This window comes from Rhea americana, unplaced genomic scaffold (genome assembly GCF_003343005.1).
Source record: "Rhea americana isolate MKP2758 unplaced genomic scaffold, rheAme1 scaffold_11, whole genome shotgun sequence".
NCBI classification, from domain to species: domain Eukaryota; kingdom Metazoa; phylum Chordata; class Aves; order Rheiformes; family Rheidae; genus Rhea; species Rhea americana.
This window is the reverse complement of record NW_028185150.1, coordinates 3,744,453-3,763,530: the sequence shown is the minus strand read 5'-3', so window position 1 is coordinate 3,763,530 and position 19,078 is coordinate 3,744,453. Positions and strand designations below refer to the sequence as shown.

The window sequence follows — 19,078 nt, the reverse complement described above, 5'->3', positions numbered from 1 at the left end:
ATAAATGTATTAACAATACATAAATGAATTTTTATTTTATATTGTTTTCTATCATTAGCAGTCAAGGGTCAGAAGTCCTATGTGGGTAGTTGAACTCTTTGCACACACAGGGTCTAAGTTATAGCAAATCCTGAATTTTCTGCGGGACTTGGGGAAGAAAAGAAGCATTCTGAGAAGGTTCTCATTAACACAAAGCTTAAGAGGTCTGAAAATCCAACACAAGGGTGATGCATAACTGTATTAAGATATACCTTGTAGATTCTGGATCAATCGCTCATTTGTTGTGATGTTATTCATCAGTGTTGCCTGAAAGGAGCAAAACAGAAAATAATGTTTTATTTGTAAAGGGTGTGTATTACAATTAATATTATAAATAACCCTGACGAAAGTACTTGTAACAAGATTTTTCATCACAATGTCCTGGATTAGACAAACACAAAATTGCATTAGCTGCAGTAAAGATTTATTATTACAAAGAGCAAACACTCATTTTAACCCAGATTTATCAGTGAACCAAAAAATAAATTATTAAATATCACTGCATTTAAAAGGAGAGGAATTCAGAGAGCCCATAGCTAAAATCGCTTGCTGCTCTGTTCTGGTTTAATCTCTTGCTCACAAACACAGTCAGATTTATTGTATTTATCAAGCAGGCCTTGCAGAAAGAATACAGTGTAGTACAGCTCATTTCATCAACTGCTCTCTCACCATGGAATCCATCTATTTGCACAAGGTATCAAATCATTAGTCACAGAACAAGCATAAATGAACTCTATGAAAGCAATATTAAACATTGCATCATTTTTCTTAATCACCCTTTCCCTTCCTTTGATAAGCAAGTGCTGGAGTACTGTTCTTCCATTCTCGCGCTTCTCTCTCGCTCTCTAGAGTTCAGAAGAGGCAGTTAACATATGAACATGTTTTGTTTTGTCCCTTTTTCCTTCACTTCTCTTTTATCCACCTGCATACAYGCATATCCCAAGAATACTCACAGAACCAAAGCAAGTGTAAGCGAAAATAATTCCTCTGAGCCGAATCCCAAGGTAATTCAGATTTACATTTAGTATTTAGAAAGTCTGGTGAAGAGGATTCTTCTTAAGACTGCGGAAAAGATAACTGACCTTTCAGAGATGATCCGGTTTTAAGAATATACGTTTCTTATTCTTCATTATAATATCCTAGCCATCCTTTTCCCGAGAAACCCCAATATTCTGCAAGGGTGTGAGATCAGACATCAGGTCCTCAGGTTTCCTAACTTGCTGCTCAAGTACTGATAAGCACATATGTTCACATCACTTCAACATAATGAAATGCCTATGTTCATGCTGTTTCTTCAAGTCTGAGACATGGATAACACTGTCAGTTAGTGCCAGTCTTTGTGAAAAGTACTGTAATTACTGCCAATTGATTAGGAGAAGGAAAGTATTCAGTTACACAAGCAGGTCAACACAGAACAGAAAAGTGGATTTGTCCTTTATTTGACCTTGAAAAAGTCCCTAATCAAAGCAATGGCCATTCATGTCTTGATGAAGCAGCAGCCATTTTGCATCCAATAAAAATGAAATATTTCTATGCACAATTGGTTTGTGATCAGTACTGTAAAACATAAAGAGCAAAGGCTTTGTTTTTTTGTTTTTTTTTAAAAAAATGGCACAAATGAAAACATCTACTGAGCAGGCATTACCACCTCCCTGTTTCCTTCCTCATAAAAAGGGGAAAAATTCTCTGGATTTCCTTTCATTAGTTTATTGGAGAAAGAAAGTTATCATTTCAGCGTAGCCATTCAGTCTTGCTAGTGCCTGAGCAATGCAGTTGTTCATGATTATCACTCTAAGGATTTCCTATATYGGGATTAGATAATCCTGGCCATTATCAGGAACCATCACTGTATTAAAAGAAGTATTACAAATGACATGGAAATTTTACGTTCTCAAATAGTTTTTGAAATCTTTGAATATTGAGATTATTTATTTCATGTTGACAGTGAAATTGACCATTGTTAAATGTTTTGTTCTTCAGGATAGTAATGACTGTGACTATCTGAAACAGAAAATAAAGAGCAAGTTGTGCAATTTTTTTCCTTTTCAAATAGCAAATAATTTTATGGACTGCATTCAAAAATCCCTTTTCATAGAATCACAGAATCAGTAAGGTTGGAAGCGACCTCTGGAGATCATCTAGTCCAACCTCCCTGCTCAGCAGGGTCACCTAGAGCATGTCACACAGGGTTGCATCTAGGCGAAGATCTCCAGAGAAGGAGACTCCACAGCCTCTCYGGGCAACCTGGTCCAGTGCTTTGTCACTCTCACAGTGAAGAAATTTCCCCTCACGTTCAGGTAGAACTTCCTGTGCTTCAATTTCTGCCCATTGCCTCTTGTCTTGTCACACGGGACAACTGAAAAGAGTTTGGCCCCGTCCCCTTGACACCCTCCCTTCAGGTCCTTGTACACACTGATAAGATCCCCCCTCAGGCTTCTCTTCCCCAGGCTGAAGAGGCCCAGCTCTCACAGCCGTTCCTCASAGGGCAGATGCTCCAGCCCTCGGATCATCTTCGTAGCCCTATGCTGGACTCTCTCCAGTAGCTCCATGTCTCTATTAGACTGAGGAGCCCAGAACTGGACACAGTACTYGAGATGAGGCCTCCCCAGGGCTGAGGAGAGGGGCAGGATCACCTCCCTCCCTCCTGCTGGCAACACTCTTCCTAATGCACCCCAGGAKACMATTGGCCTTCTTGGCCACAAGGGCACATTGCTGGCTCATGGCAACTTGTCATCCACCAGGACTGCGAGGTCCTTCTCTGCAGAGCTGCTCTCCWGAAGGTCAGCCCCCAGCTTGTACTGGTGCATGGGGTTATTTCTCCCCAGGTGCAGGACCTTGCACTTGCCCTTGTTGAACCTCAGGAGGTTCCTCTCCACCCAACTCTCCAGCCTGTCCAGGTCTCTCTGAATGGCTGCACAGCCCTCAGGTGTGTCAGCCACTCCTCCCAGCTTGGGATCATCAGCAAGCTTGCTGAGGAGGCACTCTGTCCCCTCATCCAGGTCATTGATGAARAAGYTGAAGAGGATGGGACCCAGAACTGAGCCCTGGGGAACTCCACTAGCCACAGGCCTCCAACTAGACCCCACGCCACTGATGACAACCCTCTGAGCTCTGCCTTTCAGCCAGTTCTCARTCCACCTCACTGYCCACTCRTCTAACCCACACTTCCTGAGCTTMTMYWGGAGGATGTTATGGGAGACAGTGTCAAAAGCCTTGCTGAAGTCAAGGTACACAACATCCACTGCTCTYTCYTCATCAACCCAGCCAGTCATTCCATCAAAGAAGGCTATCRTATTGGTTAAGTAGGATTCCCCCTTGGTGAATCCATGCTGACTACTCCTGATCACCTTCTTTTCCTCCATATGCCTGGAGATGACATCCAGAATGAGCTGTTCCATCACCTTTCCAAGGATGGAGGTGAGGCTGACTGGCCTATAGTTGCCTGGGTCCTCCTCCTTGCCCTTCTTGAAGACTGGAGTGACATTGGCTTTCTTCCAGTCCTCAGGCACCTCTCCAGTTCYCCAGGACCTTTCAAAGATGATRGAGAGCAGCTTGGCAGTAACATCCACCAGCTCCCTCAGGACCTGTGGGTGCATCCCACCTGGGCCCATGGATTTGTGGATGCCTAGCCTGCCCAGAAGGTCTCTAATCCTTTCCTCCTCAACCAAAGCAACGTCTTCCTTTCTCTGGACTTTCTCCCTTGTCTCCAGGCTCTGGGATTCTTGAGGGCTGCCCTTAGCAGTGAAGACTGAAGCAAAGAAGGCATTCAGTGATTCTGCCTTCTCTACATCCTCTATCRCTATGGCACCCACCCCATTCAGTAGTGGGCCCACATTTTCCCTAGTCCTCCTCTTGCTGCTGATGTATTTGAAGAAGCCCTTCCTGTTGTCCTTRACATCCCTTGCAAGACTCAATTCCAGCTGGGCCTTAGCTTTCCTCATCCCATCTCTACAYACTCTGACTGCATTCCTCTAATTCTCCCAAGTTTCCTGTCCCCTCTTCCACATTCTGTGTACTTTCTTCTTCYGTCTGAATTTGGCCAAGAGCTCCTTGCTCACCCATGCAGGTCTCCTGCCCTTTTTGCTGCACTTCTTACTCATAGGGATGTACTGGTCTTGAGCTTGGAGGAAGTGAACATGTGTGCATAAGTCATTTTCTGTTTGGGATACAAAAATGTTAAAGGTATCGTTAAAATATATATATATATACACATATATATAGGAATATCTGCTAGGAAGCCTGTATTTTTTCAGATAATTTATCTCAAAGCACATGTTCAGAGCACACACTCTAAACTATGTACGTGCATTTCATCTGGCTAATTCTATACATAGCATTCTCCATAACATATTCCTTAGGGGCAAATTTAACACTACACTCCTTTAGCACTGGCTCTATATAGCATTTGCTATCGGCATAAACCAAGCTGTTCCTGCACACAGAACTGACATAGGTGTTTTCTAACACTGACTGTACACAGTGTACCCAAATGCATAATGAGATATTGCAGCAGGAAAAGGAATAAAATGGCAAAGCAGTTGAGAAAAGCAAACATTTGCTTCAGAACTAAAACCAAAGTTAAAAAAAAAAATGCTTCCATGCTTCCACGTGGCATTCACCAAAAACAGCTCTCAAAGAGAAAAAGGAAAGCCACAGCATCAGTAATTCACTGCTAAGAACAGAACTAAATGATGGTTCACCCAGTCTCTAGCACACAGAACAAACTTTCTAGGAACAAAACGAGCTGTGGGTGAAAGATTTATACACATGGAAACAGCAGAAACAGGCATTTATAATTAATAGAGAGAAGATGGGCACCTATTTCACGATTAATTCAAGCTGACCTAAGTCCTCCTTGCACACAAAACGTGCAGTCCTGTCATGCGCATTCTTTTTGCTTCCCCTGTCTCCTCCCCGTGCCAGCAGCACAGTGTAAGCCATGTTTTTGTTATTTGTTTTTCATTTTTTAATTTTATCTGGAAATTCCTATCCTTTCTCTGTTTGTACAAACACACCTCCCCCGCCACTTTCTTGGCAATCTGCATCTTCAATTCTTTTGTGTCTTTGTACTTATTATTTTAAAATAATCTTCATGAGGAAAGAAATCATTCATACTAGCCACAAAAGCTTTTTTCATTCTAGGACGTGAGATTAATGGTTAACTAAATATTACTTGATGGAAAAAAAAAATCCCTAAGAAAACATTTCTTTTTTAGGTTGGTCTCTGTGCTACACACTCATTTAGGCTTCCATATGAGAGCCCTGAGTGAAGCACGTTTAAAGCAAATTTCAAACTCAAAATAGAGCAGACATTGTTTACTTAGATCCTTCTATTTTCCACTGAACTGATTTCCATTTATAAATTATGAATTGCTCTTCTCAATAAAGGGCGGGGGGGGGAAGACAGCTCTAGTCACAAATACAGACCATGGTAAGGATTTTGGGCTCAATCTTCTACTACATCTTCAGCTGAAAGCAATCTGGGCTCTMTTTTTTGTGATTAAGAGTTATCTGCATGGTGACACAGTGCAGTTCAGTTATCACACTGCAGAAGCTAACAAAACTGCAAACTCATAGTTTCTCACACTCTCAGCAGAGGAGCCATGAATTTGACTGAAGAGACAGATATTACAAAGAAATGACTTAGAGCTGCAGGACAACAGGGAGCACGTGAGAGAGAATACGCCCTTTGTGGCCACAGGGTTTTCAAGGCCATCACTGTATTTAATTAAAACCCAAACATCAGGCAGCGTAAAAGAAAAAGTACAAGTCTACGATAGGAAAATCCTAACTATAAACCATACACAGATGCATAATGTACTTTGTGCTTTCTTTTTTTGTGAATTCATTTAGCTATGAAGWGAGGTAGGAATATTTCATTAGATAACTCGAACTATACATACTCTGAATGACAGAGCACTGKARSAGGTTGCCCAGAGAGGCTGTGGAGTCTCCTTCTCTGGAGATCTTCAAGGCCCRCCTGGATGCAACCCTGTCTGACATGCTSTAGGTGACCCTGCTGAGCAGAGGGGTTGAACTAGATGATCTCCAGAGGTCCCTTCCAGCCTTCCTGAKTCTATTATTCTATGAATCTCCACTGTTAGGGTCCCTACAGTTTATCTAAGTCTAGATCAGCCATTTTTTTCCTTCATCGTATAAAAATGCATTTTAAAACACAGGTAGTCTTCTAGAGTTCTGCTGTAGCTGTTACAAGTAAGCAGATTGATTTCTCTTACTAATTTAGAAACATTGTATTATGGCAAGTAGTGCAGTTGAGGCAGTGGGGGGAATGGACCTATTTTTCCTTAAAGCCTTTTTGAAACTAATCAGAAGATGCAACACTGGTTTACAAGCAAAACCAAAACACCCATAGGCACCTCTCTTCCTTTTCAGCCAAGGCTTTTTTCTTTTCCCCCTAAACACTTTCATTTCTTTCAAGCAGAGCTGACTATCAGCATACTGGCTAGTATTTTGTCTCAGGAGGCTGTGTTGGGAATTGAACTTTTCGCAGAGGGGGAAATTTGAGAACAGCTGCGGCCATTGTCATTGACAGTGAGCAACAGGGCAGTGACACATTTCACACATATCATACAGAGCCTGGTACCCCTCCTCAGTAGAACAAGATCTGGGCTGGGGAAGAATTACATAGAGCTGGAGAAAATGACAACTGCAAAAGCATGTTCTAACAGTAAAAAATTAGGACACACAGATAACATGTACTGTTCTCCAGCTTGTCTTCAAAAAGACTACCATGGCAGCTGCATATATTCCAGAAGCTATGCGTCCTGAATAACAACCAGAAAGAATATTTTCTCTTTTAGAGAATTATTCACAGATTACAAACATCCCTTTTGCACTTCTGATTCTTTATCTGTTGTTATGGAGACTACATCTAAGTTCTCTTGATCTCCTCAGCCTGTTTCTGCATGGATTTCCAGAAGCCATTTGCTAAATCTACATTAATCTTCAAAAATTTACACAGATTTTTAAAAACAGACTGGTGATCAATGTGTTTTATACATTTCCATATCTAAAATAATGATTATAGTAATTTCCCAGGATTACATGACCTGAATGAACAGAGAGAATCCATGCATCTCTCACCCTTGTGCCCTTGTCCATTTCTGGTAAAATTACCTCTGTGCCACTGTAAGAAGACATTAATTTAGGCTAGTTGTCACACTTGCCTCTGGGACTGACTTTAACCTGTGGAGTATTTTATTAGTGTATTATTTCAGTATTAAACAAAAGCAGAGGCATGATTATTCTGCATTTTGTGAGCAGACAAGTAATACGATACAGTGAACAGTGGAGATCTGTAATTAAGATAGGTCTTGAATGTTACTCAAGAGTTACTTTTGGTAAGGCATTCCCTAGATTGTGAAGGTTTATTTCCTTACAGATTCCTCTATCACCAGTATTTCTTCCTGAAAAAGAGTTTTTCAGGGACAGACCCTTAACTCCTACATTATCAGTGGAATACACTTTCATTTTTCTTTCTTAAAAAATTAACAATAACAATTAAACAAAACCCCTTTTATCAAAGATCTGTCTAATTACAGAAATAGTTTTACTACTCATAAAGACAGTCAAAAGACTCAGGATTTGGGTTTTCATTCATCATCCCTGGACTAGGTAAGTATTTGCCATTATTTCCCCCTCAGGGATTAACAGTTCAGTTTAAGGGCTCAGTTTCCTGTAACCATAAAGTGTGACTTTCTGTACTTGCCTCTCAAGAATTTGAGACTCCACTGGAATCTAYACAGCAAAAAACTAAGAATGCATAAATAAGAATACATATGGGAAYATATACTTACATATAGATACACACATGAAAAGGTTCATAGACAGTATTTTCGAATATTATGCATCCAATTGTCAAATAACCATTGCCCACGCAGAGTTTCTTTATATAAATGACCTTAGTTAATAAAAGTAAGATTTTCTCTTTTTTCAGCCTCCCTGTTTCTGGAGCTTTCCTATTTCAGTGAATGAATCTAGGCCAACTTGGTCAACGGTATCTTTTGATAAGGTCTCTAAAATACACTGCTCCTAAAAACAACTCTTCCTGCTCTCAAATTGCAGAGTTGGAAAATAAGTATCTCTGTGGGGTATTTGCTGACCTGTAGCAAAAGAGCGTATTTTAAATTTGCCATGAAGTAGTGCACAGGCACACACATGCGTGCCTTCCTACACATCTTCCTACTACTACCGTTTCCTAAGATGTGCTCTTTTCCAACTACAGAAAGCAGCTGACAGGAAATAAGGAAGCCCATTATATCACTCTTCATCTAATGTTTCCTACAGGTTCAGCCCCTGGGGCAAACTTCATAGATTATATTATTCTCAAACACCTGCATTTTAGGAGGAGGACAGACAAAACACTGACAAGATAGCAACAGCTGTACCAAATCAGCCCCCAAATCCATGTTGTCTGCCACTGTCTCTAACGCTGGATGCCGAATGAATACCAAGGCAGCCATAAAGCAATAATTCACCACCACATTCTTCTAAAACCAGCTACTTCTGGTGTCAGAAACCACATCTTCCTATTTGTGGGGTGAGGGCAGCAGGTGTTTGAGTCTATCCAACTGCTTTTTAACCTGCACAGACCAGCTGCAACCAGACATTACAGACATTACATATCTGCAGCTTTACTATGCCTTGCACAAAGAAAATTTCTTTTCTTTCTTCTGAACTATTTGTCAATTTCTTGCATTTGATGTCTGCTAGCAAATGGAGAACTGCTGTTTCTTGTCTCTCCCAATACCTTTCTCCCTTCCCCTTTCCTGGTCTTCCTTGTCTCCTCCTCTCACACTGCCATTCAGGATTGTAGGCATTTTTGCCACAGCTCTCCCTAGCTATCTTGTCCAAGTTGACAGCTGGCAACCCATGTAGTAGACTCCTGCACAGGAACTACTCCATTGCTTTGGTTATCCTTCTCATCCTCACCATGTGCTGTTTCCACCTCTCCAAAATGCCACTGGCATCCTCCTCCCCAAACGACAAAAACTAAACCACTTTAATTTTGAGCTGTTTCATAACTTGGGCCTGTTTGTCTCTGTGATAACACCGACTCTTGTTGCATGGTCATGTAATTTCCACAAGAACCTTTTGTGTGTGGCCTTTTCCAATTCCAAGCTCATTAGTCTCCCTTATCCTTGTCACTGACTCTTCCAGAAGGAAATTCCCTCAAATTCTGAAAATAGGATTTCCTTTTACAGAAGCTGCTTTGACTCTTCCCAGCTAATCACATTTTCCTAGTGTCAGACTTACTGGATGACAGCTCCCATATATCCTCAAAATAAATGAACAAACAAACAAACAAATAAATAAATTAAAATAGAAATAAATTAGAACAAAACAAACAAGCCACACAAGCACCACTTGCACAAACTTCAAAAATTCGTTTGGTTGATACCATAGTCCAAAGCAAAAAGGTTACATACCACATTGGCTAAAACACCTTTTCCTCCACGCAATTTCTTTAGAACTCTTGGGCGAGTTCTTATGACCACCTCCTGGTGTTTGTCTATTTTGCTTATCTGCTCTATAACCTCCTCTACCAACACCTCAGGTAATATATAATAATAGTTCTATAGAGAAGATGCAAGTATAGTCGCGGAAAATCTACTACTGAGAAGGGACCATAAAATGCATTTCCCTTGTAAGAAAAAAATAGAAAAGAAAAGAAGACTATAAAGTAAAATAAGTAAATATTCATTTCCATTTTGTCTTTCTCTTTTAAAAATATTTTTTGATCCATTAATGTGCTCTATTACTCGCAGGATGGAAACGGAATGTAAAAGATGCCAAAACAAAATGAAGGGTTTCTCGAAGGACTGGAGAGAGACAAATTTGCCAAGAGACAAACAGGGGTAGTTTCACAAARGATGGTAAAGGTAAACAACTTCCACAGCATTCAGTAGTATCACTCACAACTAGAAAGCTGAAGAGACAATCCCAATTACTTGGTAAAACCCTGTTTGAATATCCACAAGTATCTCTTTAATAAATATATACAGTAAACAAACAAACAAACAAACAACAACAACAACAAAAAAAACACACCTCACTTTTTTTAAAGCATACCCAAAGACTGAATTCAAGGAGGAGAGAGGAATTAAAGAAATGTGTCTGTCCCAAAATAAGTGACAAGAATGGGTTTACAACTTCTTTGAGGAGCTCAGATAAAAATTATTTTAAAATAAAGATACATGCCACTATATGCCACTGCATATCAGTTAAACACCTTCACCTTCAGTTTTATTCAGTTTTTTCCTTCTCTAAGATCTCCAATATTCCTTTGATGCTGTTTCATTTACAAGAGTTTTAACACAGAAGATACATTGTACACCACACATTTTGAGCAGTAAGCCATCAACTAATGGTAAATCTCTTACCACTTACTTGGACACTACTGGGTTTTAGAAGCAGAAGGCCAAGTTAATTGCAATATATTCAGATACAGAAGATCATTTATACAGGCTTAAGATGGAAATATAGATGCATTTGTTGGCGCAGCTTCTTCTTTTCTTTAAGTTTTAAAGGAAAGCCAGAGGCCAACCCAAGGTACTTGTACCAATGATTTACAGCAGGGGTAGAGGTATTTTTCAGAAGTACTGTCACTTGCAGCTTTTAATACTGCACACTTAGAAGCTGATGAAGCRGAATCATAAAAATATAGATCTTGGCTTATTCTGTATGCTTTCATTTCTTTCTCTTGTCCCTCATTTTTCAATTAAAATGTTTCTCCATTACAGACCACTAAATAAGTCTTTACCACTTTGAGGGCTACAATATGCATTCAGTTTCCATTTATTATGCAATAATACATGTAACAAACATTTCAAAACACAAAAATCCACTGCAAACCCATTAGCTGGGACATTTAAGCAATCCTATTCCACTGCAGAGTACGTCATGACAAACTGCTGCCTCAGGGTAAATGGTAGCTAGGGGAGGCCTACCTTCTCTTCCTGATGTAGTCTGTTGGCATTTTCCATCTGAAAACTGTGCAAGGATTGGATTTTATCAATCTGCTCTCGCTGCTTCTCTAGCTCTCCTTGGAATTCATTCTTCTTCAGCTCAACCGCACCTCTCTCTGCTGCTGCTCTGCGGACTCTGCCTTCCAGTTCCATGATCCGATTCTGAGAGAAAACAAATTGTCAAAAAAAACAACTAGAAATACTTCTTTTAAGTAACAATTTAAAAGGAGAATGTATTCAAACTTTGCAGAGAGAACTGAAGCAGATAATGGGTGAATCCATCTTCCTTCTTGCGGATCCCTTTTTCCAATGCATTTAGGGTCCACTTCATTTCAGGGAAAATAACAGGCTAACAATGCTAATCTCATCAAAATATTTTCCTCAGCTAGTTAAATCTGCCAGTCACTTTTACACATACACACAAATTGGTCTTAGTACCAATAGTTCATATACAGTATAGACCATCAAAATTTTCATTAAAGATTTGCAAATCTTTAGAGAAATGCAAAGCAGCCTAAATAGTTAGTTCAYCTTAAAAACAAAACAAACAAAAAATCCCTTTYCCCCAAAAAACAGTACAAAGACAAAATATGTCTAAATCCCATCCAAACAATTCTGATATCCCTGCACTTCCAATGTTGATCCTAAACTAATTAATATGAATAGAAAATTCATCTCTCAAATAATCAGTAAGTTTTCCTATAAGACCTGGGACAGCTCTGTCCAACTTTTATGTAAACAACTAATTGCACATACGTGTTACACAAAGATATGAAAAGAACTCATTTTAAATGAGAAAGTCTCCCTCCTCTTGATTGCTGAAAGAGCAGTGACAATCAAAAGAAAATTCAACAGTCTCACAGATGCACACACAAATATAGACAGCACATAACGGAAAGGCATCAAGTCAGATGCGGTCAAGGCTTTTCTTTTTCTTCTTTTGAAGTATCAGTTTGATTTTGGCAGGACATTGTTCTCTTCCTTGTTGCCCAAGATCCATCAGCATCTTTATCTTAACCCCAAATTATTAGAAACAAAGGTAACTAGGAGGAAAAAAAATCTTACTAGAATTTACCCAGGTAGAAAAACATGGGGGTTCGTGAGAGATTGAAAACCGAGTATAATAAAACCATACAGCATCTGCCAAGGCTCCAAGAAAATTGATCAATCCTTGTTACACCACAGTATGCTACATATTACTGCCTGTCTACTCCATAGTATTACCACACAGAGCAAAAGAAACGGACGGGGGAAGGGGAAGGAAACATGTTTGCAGTTGAGCTGAAAAGGCACACAAGAGCACTTGCTCCATTTTAGTCATCATAGTAACAAAGTCCTGTCAATAAATGAATGTGTTATTAGTGCTTCAGAAGCTCTACTTGTATCTTGGGCTGTGCTTTTATTCAGAGAGCATGATTACACAGAAGTGAAGGGATTTTCAAGGTTACTTGGAGGAACTGTACAACATAATATCATTAATCAATAATGGTGAATAGGACCTTATTCCTCTAGGTTACTGAGATCAAGAATAAGCTGGCTAATGATTTTTTCCCATCAGCTGCAACACACATGCACAGAAAGGCTTCAATGGTCTCAACACAGTTACTAACAGCTGCAGTTTTGTTTGGTTTTCTCAGGAAAGGCTCCTAAGAAATACAAATTTAGATTGTTAGATATCCTCTGAATCAGCTGATTTCCTTGTACATGGTGGGAAGGAGTGAGTGCATGGAGAAGTTACCTTGCATCCTTATTTGCCTAAAATACATCGAAAGAAGTTGATCTTACTTTATACTGAGCAAGAACGGGTCACGTAAAAAAAAAAAAAAAAAGAAAATGAAGGCATATGAATAGGCAGAGGCCCAGTCAGATTAAAAATGAAGTTCTGATTTGCAACATACTGTGGAGTAAAACAAGAAAACAACAGAATGGCATGTGCCATGTCTGTAACTGAAACTGACTGTAAACTGAAATAATGTAAAACAGTTGAATGCCTTGTGTGAAGAGTAGCAAAACAAGCACCATACACATGTCTTCTGGACTCTCCATAGCCCTTATGAACAGGCACTGCTCCTTCCCTCTCTGCAGACAAGCAACAACTGTAGCTGGGAGCATTCCTACAACACACCAAAGTTTCTAGCTCACCGCATGCAGGTGGAAACTGTCTTSCTGTTGAAGACCGTGTTTATTAACYACAMGAGCACAAAACCGCACGCAGAGCAATACGACCATTACCTGCAAATCCACACTGCGAGAACTTGCAATCCAGTAATTGAAGCCCAAGACAATGATACATGCCAGGAGTGCAGCTACGAGAAGAGGTGGAGACTTCATCCCTCGGCGGCTGTTTCCTAGCCCTATCATTTAAAAAAAAAAAAAAAAAAAAAAGTGTGGAAACCTGCAAATTAAAATATATATGTTACATTACATCCTTTGCTATAACTACTTTATGCATACGATAAGACTTCCAGACTTCTACTATAATTCTGCAACAGCTGTCAGTCCAAGCGAACTAGCAGGGAAAGCCTTCTGTCAAGATATTTCCATCTGAAGGTTGAAGAAAGCTCATACTGTACTATTAGCTTCCACATAAAAGCTATCAGTGGCTATCACATGGGCTCTGAGTGAGAATGCTTGCATACTTTTAGCAATATAATAAAACCTGCAATAAACAGAACAAAAAAGCCATTTTCCTATCATGTACTGGTCTACATACAGAAGATTAATTCCGTGTTATCTCATTCTAGTCAGTAATCAAAATTAGTCTCTCAGTTTCAGGAGTAATTTCCTCTCCACTTTCCTACTTGTGTGGTTTCTTTTTTTTCTCCTGAAAAGGTACTATTTTAACTTTTTGCATCCAAACATGAAAAAAAAAAAAACAGATTGAATGAACTTGGATAGGATAATCTTGATGAAAAAAAGAAAAATCAAACAAATACTTCTGTTATTTTCAATGGGAAATTCTACTACAGCTTTCTGCCACTCCTAACAGAAATTAAATAACATTGCTTTGACAAATCAGCAGGTACTGCTTGCTTTTGAGCCTTGGATTGTTTATACGGAACAGCATATTTTAACAAAAAAATGGGAACAATGAACAATTGCAAATCTGTCTGAAACAGGCTGTATCTATCCTGTCAGAAGGGAAAATCTAGTCTTAACGAATGTATTAGCACTTAGCTCAGCAAATCTCAAACTCCACTGGGAGCCTTCAGAACAATTTGTAATACAAACTGTTTTCTCACAAAYTGAGATCAACTTCTTTGCTTCTTGCACTACTGCAGACAAAAGCCAGAAACAATAGCACAGAACATCAAATAGACAGCAAACACTGATGTATTGCAAAACACTAACTTGATATGAAATATGTGAATTATTGTTAATACATTACACGGTCTCACAAGCTGCATGTTCTTAAATAAATTAATYTCTTTTTCCCTATGGATGCAATTCACAGCTTGTAATACTTTTAAAAATTAATAATGGTAGCAACTCTCAAAAGGCTTACAAGATGTAGAGCAGGAGGAGAAGATAATGTCAGCAGCTAGCCAGCAACAGAGACCTTGATTTTACTACAAGCCCGGTACTCAACCCTTCAATAAGTCGCCCACATTTAACCTCCAGACACACCCAGAGCAAAGCTTCCCCTGAAACACCCCTTCATTAGATTCAAACTAAGATACACCTGTTCCTACTCTTTCATCAGCACAGAGTGCTCAGACTGACAGACAGGTACATATTTCAAATTTGTTTGCATTTATTTACAGTTGGGAACGGAGCATATACTGAGTCAAAAAGTGAAATGTAGCCTATTAAAAAATGCAGCCTCCTTACTCAGGCTGCAGCTTYTGCAGCAGCTGGCTGGGTTGCAAGTCCTTCACTTAGTGTGTGTATGCTGCCATGAGCACACACACAGGCACATACATGTGTAGGAGAACAGGTCCAACACCCAAAGCCTCAGTTTCTCTCTTAAGCAAAACTCAGACACGCAGCRCACTGTCCTTGTGGACGGCCATAAGGCCACAGGCAACCTCTGTAACTGCAATGCAACCAACAAAATGGGTGGGGGGACACATATCTGTTCTGAAGCACAAAATCAGGAGCAACTAAATTAAAAAAAATAATATACAATCACATACAAATTACCAACATAAAAAGCAAAGAAGTACGGAAACATACATATCCTTTGCACAGACTGCTTTCCTGCTGTCCCATCTCAAGAGGAACAACTAGAGGATTACACAGCCCCCTCATCTTGTACAGATTCCCTGAAAGCCAAGAACCGCAGATCTCCACAGTGTCAGAAATGAAAGGTGGAAAACAGGGATGATTAGCATTCCCACTTCAGCTAAGAACAAGATAATCCATTTCTTCGTGCTTACCAGAATACTAAATTTAATGAAAGATTCAGATACAATTTTTTTCTTCAGAAAAGTCATTTGTATGCTGCTCTTCCTTGTAAAAATACTAGTTGGTACAAATGAAAACATTATAAACTACTAAATATAATATTGCAACATGCTTGGCATCACGTTCAAGCGTTATTTGAATGAAACAATTGATATTTTTCTCCTGGCAATTAGAAGTAGAGAAGGCAATCCATTTTATTAGCAATAATAACTTGCATTGAAAATAGTTACTGAACTATACTGGAATACCTATTCAGTTGGAAAAGACTCAGAGGCAGAGCAACAAAACAGTAAGACTGATTAATTCACCATATGCYTTAAAGTACAGGCTCAAAACCATGTTTAAGGAATACTGAAAAACCTTCCCAGTGTAAAAACTGAGAAGACTAAGTGACTCTTAGGCTTTCAGTTATAAATAAGCAAGAATTGATGCCAGTAAAGCAAGTCTGACTTCAATACATTTTCGCCTTTAGAAAATCTAGTGCTGTTTGCCCTCGAATAATTTAGAAATATGTTTTTAAACTTAACATAAGGAAAAGTAAAAGGAGGAAGAAAGAGAAGGAATATGGAGTTGAAACACAAAAAGATCTCCTGTCTAATCTAAATAATGCGGACCCAAAAGATTACCTCAACTAAAATATTGATACCTCCTTCCTAATCAGTAAAAAATAAACAAAAGAAAATTCTGTTCCGTTTTCTGTCACAAACAAATGCACAAATCTGTTACAAAGATAAGCACGTTATCTTAACAAATGCTTCTATACAGAAATGTATTTTTATGTTCCATTTTCCAGGAAGTATCTGGTCTGGCAGAGTTATTTAAGTTGCAAAAAATATGTTTCTGATTTTATGGATAATGAGGTGATTTTACTCAACATGACAGAATCCATCTTTCACAAATGTTGACGACAAATGTGAAGAACAGATGCTGGATCATGCATAGATTTGGTAGCATATAAATGCCTGATTTCTGAACAGCAGATTTCAGTTGTTGGCTTTGCTATCTTTATAAGTTATGCCCCAGATTAAATACATTATCTGAACAATTCTATTTTACTGTACTCTGCTGGATGCCAACAAGCCTACTTCAGGTATTTCCCAGTACAGATAAGATTAACATATGCACTGACTCAGGACTAAAACTTTATAGGCAAAAACAAAGCAAGACTTTCGGTGCATTTCAAACTCCTGAACAGGAAGTTGTGTCCCTCTGCTCGCAGGGTCCAGCTCTGTGTATCTGCAGGAGACCTGCTGAGTGGGAACAAGTAGCACAGAGGAAGACTCAGAAAAAATGAAGGCCTGCTGGAAACGAAGGCCTGCTGGGTAACACATCTGCCCTCCCCCCAGCAACAGGAACCTACAAAAAACRTTGAAGACTCACAGAATTTACATCCTAGTTTATTATTGAATGAGCTGGTTTATCTACTTTGGGAAAAATCATATAATGGATTACTGGACAAAATAAGATCAGATGAAAGTAAGAAAGATTTCTGCATCAGGTGTTCTTGTCCGTCAAGACTAGYTGCTGTCATTTCAGTGGCATACCCACACCTGTAATCTATACCTAGACATGACCAGATAAGACAAAGAGTAGCAGAAACTGGGCTTGATCTTTTTTTAAAAAAAGTTTAAAATAAAATAAAGTCARTCAGATAGCAAACGTTCATGCAACTATTCTTCCAGAAGGTGGTGAGGGTTGAGGGGGGAGAGGGAAGTAGAGAGGTGCTAAAATGAGTCAAACAGTATTTTATTCTTAGTTTTATATGCAGTTAACATGAAAGTGATCACCACTGAAAAACAAATGTAATTACTCATTTTCTTCCATAGCTAGATGTTAACGACAAGTATCAGCATTCATAACTACACTGTCTCAAACTAGTTACAGCCAGTAACTTCACGTAACTTCATGATTTCAAGGGTACACAGAATACCAAGAGGCATCAGAAAATGTATCTAATACACTGTTGTAAAATGTGGCACCAGATTTGCTGTCTTTTTCTAAAGCAAGCGTGTTTGTGGGATTTTATTTTTTTGGTTGTTTAGTTAATTTTTTTCATGGAATTTACAAGTTAAAGAGGTTGAATAAATGTTTTTCCAGTGGAGATCTATTTAAAGCCTGCTGGTAACAGGCTCTCTCTTCCTAGTTATTCTTCACAGGAATCCACAAACTGTTGGCTGAAAGATAAAATACTTTTGTAAAGCATCTAGCAATGTCAACTTTTCAAAGCTCAGTACTTTGGATAACCAGTTTGTTTCAAACTGGTTACCATTCAAAGAAAATTTAAACACAGATGCTGCAGGATGTCACTGAGTCACTATTTGTTTAACGATCAAGTTACTCTTTTTGCAGGGAACAGGAAAAGAAGGAGTAGCATTTACAGCCTAACAGGTTCAGCAACTGCATTTTCATCATTCTCAGAAAAAAATATCATCTGATACTTCTCAATTCCAGTCTTAAGTCTTCCTGTTCTAATGTGTCTTAAAATATAAGTACCAGATCATGAAAGTACAAAAATACAGAAAAAGTGTATTTGCTGAGGGAGAGAATAATTGTAACCTTACTCCACTAATTATTTTCCAGATCAGGCAGCATATCTTTTAAATGACTACTTTACAAGAAGCTAATAAACAAAACTCACTGATTACCCAAAATATGCTACACTGTGTCTAATGAATTCTAAAGAATGTAAATAATAACTTACATGTTATATTAAATTTAAATGCACTAAAACTCCAAAAGGTTTGTAGTTAAAAAAAATCCTGTAAGTATTGAAGATAGCTGCCTATTCTGATGAAAGAAGTTATATAGTCAAAGGTAGACTGACAAAAAACTCTTCTATATTATCCACATGCTCTTTAGCTGTACTTGTAGGAAACACTATTACCTGAAATAAGTTGTGTAAGAAAACAAAATTAAACAAAAAACTACCCATAAGAAGGATCTCAATGAGTAGTCAGAATTAAATTTGTCTTTAAGAAAATATTTTGTGTTAGGTATTTTCTCCACAATATATGAATAATCTTGTTTGCATCACAATTAAAAGTATCCTCACATAATCTTAAAAAAGAAAGATTAGGAAAAGGAGTAGAGTAGCATAAAGATAGGCAGTGAGAAAACTAACAAAACTGCTGCAGTTTCTCCACCCCAGTAACGCTTAGTATCTTACTGGAAAACACTGAAACCCTTCCTTTGGGCAAAAAAAAAGGGAAAAAAAAGCGTTAAGAGTACCTCTTCCTGAGAAAAGTGCTGTCAAGACATAAGATGAAGGGCCACTTGGAAAGATTCATCCCCAGGCCGAGGTTAATTTAAAACCTGAGCAAACATTCCCATCTTCCAGCGTTCCAGGAAACCCAGCGCACGCAAAGCAAAGGGCACCTCCCGGCCGAGGTTCGGGAAACGAGCCCGGGGCTGCCGAGCATCCCACAGCTGAACTGAAATTTCTGAGGAGGTGGGGGAGCCCTTTGTCCGGCAGACGGCGCCCGCTCTCCGACGCCCAGCACAATGGGGCAGGACAATGCGGCAGGACAATGGCCGGGACCAGGCAGCAGCCGCCCGCGCGCCGCCGGCTAGCGAAGGTCTTCGCGCCCCTGCGCTCCGCGGCCGCGCAGGGCCCCGCGGCGGGAAGGCGGGAAGGCCGGCAGCCC

The 19,078-nt window shown here is 39.3% G+C and overlaps 1 protein-coding gene across 2 annotated transcripts in view; it reads right to left on the bottom strand.

The window, feature by feature from the left end:
* The window catches only part of GOLM1 (golgi membrane protein 1), a 35,902-nt gene extending 16,955 nt beyond the window's left edge, over positions 1–18,947 (bottom strand). The window contains exons 1-4 of one of the 2 annotated variants that reach the window (XM_085313215.1): positions 18,663–18,947; positions 13,260–13,381; positions 11,010–11,189; positions 252–306 (exon numbers count right to left, since the gene is read on the bottom strand). In XM_085313215.1, the coding sequence (XP_085169341.1) occupies positions 252–306; positions 11,010–11,189; positions 13,260–13,358 (334 nt within the window). In that variant the 5' untranslated portion in view covers positions 13,359–13,381; positions 18,663–18,947. Of the gene's footprint in view, positions 1–251; positions 307–11,009; positions 11,190–13,259; positions 13,389–18,662 lie in introns of those variants that run through there. The other variant, XM_085313206.1, reaches the window with a different exon arrangement.
* Positions 18,948–19,078: the final 131 nt, after the last annotated feature.